The sequence below is a fragment of the Haliaeetus leucocephalus genome, unplaced genomic scaffold, assembly GCF_000737465.1.
Source record: "Haliaeetus leucocephalus isolate CR32 unplaced genomic scaffold, Haliaeetus_leucocephalus-4.0 Scaffold186, whole genome shotgun sequence".
Taxonomy (NCBI): domain Eukaryota; kingdom Metazoa; phylum Chordata; class Aves; order Accipitriformes; family Accipitridae; genus Haliaeetus; species Haliaeetus leucocephalus.
The window spans coordinates 788,960-789,672 of NW_010972622.1; the positions used below are offsets into that span (position 1 = coordinate 788,960).

The 713-nt window shown below is 71.9% G+C and overlaps 1 protein-coding gene across 1 annotated transcript in view; it reads left to right on the forward strand.

Moving 5' to 3' along the window:
- Nucleotides 1-671, forward strand: part of ERBB3 (v-erb-b2 avian erythroblastic leukemia viral oncogene homolog 3) — an 8,789-nt gene extending 8,118 nt beyond the window's left edge. The window contains exon 24 of the mRNA XM_010565176.1: nucleotides 151-671. Coding sequence (XP_010563478.1) covers nucleotides 151-671 — 521 coding nt within the window. The remainder of the gene's footprint in view (nucleotides 1-150) is intronic.
- The last annotated feature ends 42 nt before the right edge of the window (nucleotides 672-713 follow it).

Below are 713 nucleotides of genomic sequence, written 5' to 3' on the forward strand. Positions count from 1 at the left end.
AGATCATCTTTTAGGGGGTGAGGGTTGTGGGGTGGGATGAACCTGTCCCTGCCCCCCCCCCCCAAACTCGGGACAGGCCCTGTGGGCAGAGAGGGAGAGTCTGGAAGGGCTAGGGGGGGCCCTGGCCAGCATCTCACCCCTGCCTCGCAGAGCCAGACCCCACTGGGGGCTTGGTGCCAGAGCCAGAAGAGGAGTACGAGTACATGAACCGCCGGCCTGGGGGTCCCCCGGGAGCCCCCCCACCCCGGCCGGCCTCGCTGGAGGAGCTGGGCTATGAGTACATGGAGGTGGGCTCAGAGCTGGGGTCCCCCCCGGGCCGGGGGCAGGAGGAGGAGGACTACGAGTACATGAACAAGCAGCCGCGGCTGAGCCGCTCGCTGGGCAGCGTGGTCGGGGGGCTGGGACCACGGCAGGAAGGTGGCGCCCCCCGGCACGACGGCTACACCGACATGCGCCCGGGGGAGGCCGTCCCGGCCCCCGAGGAGGAGCAGGGCTACGAGGAGATGGAGGCGGTGCTGGTCCCCCGCTGCCCCGGCTGCCGTGGCCCCCCTGGACCCCCCACCCCCTGCATGAAGCCCCTGCGGAGCCTGGAGGCTTCGGACTGCGCCTTCGACAACCCCGACTACTGGCACAGCCGCCTCTTCGCCAAGGTGGACGCTCAGCGGACGTAGGGGACACCCCCCCCCGGGGGGGGGGCGCGGGCAGCGCCCCAC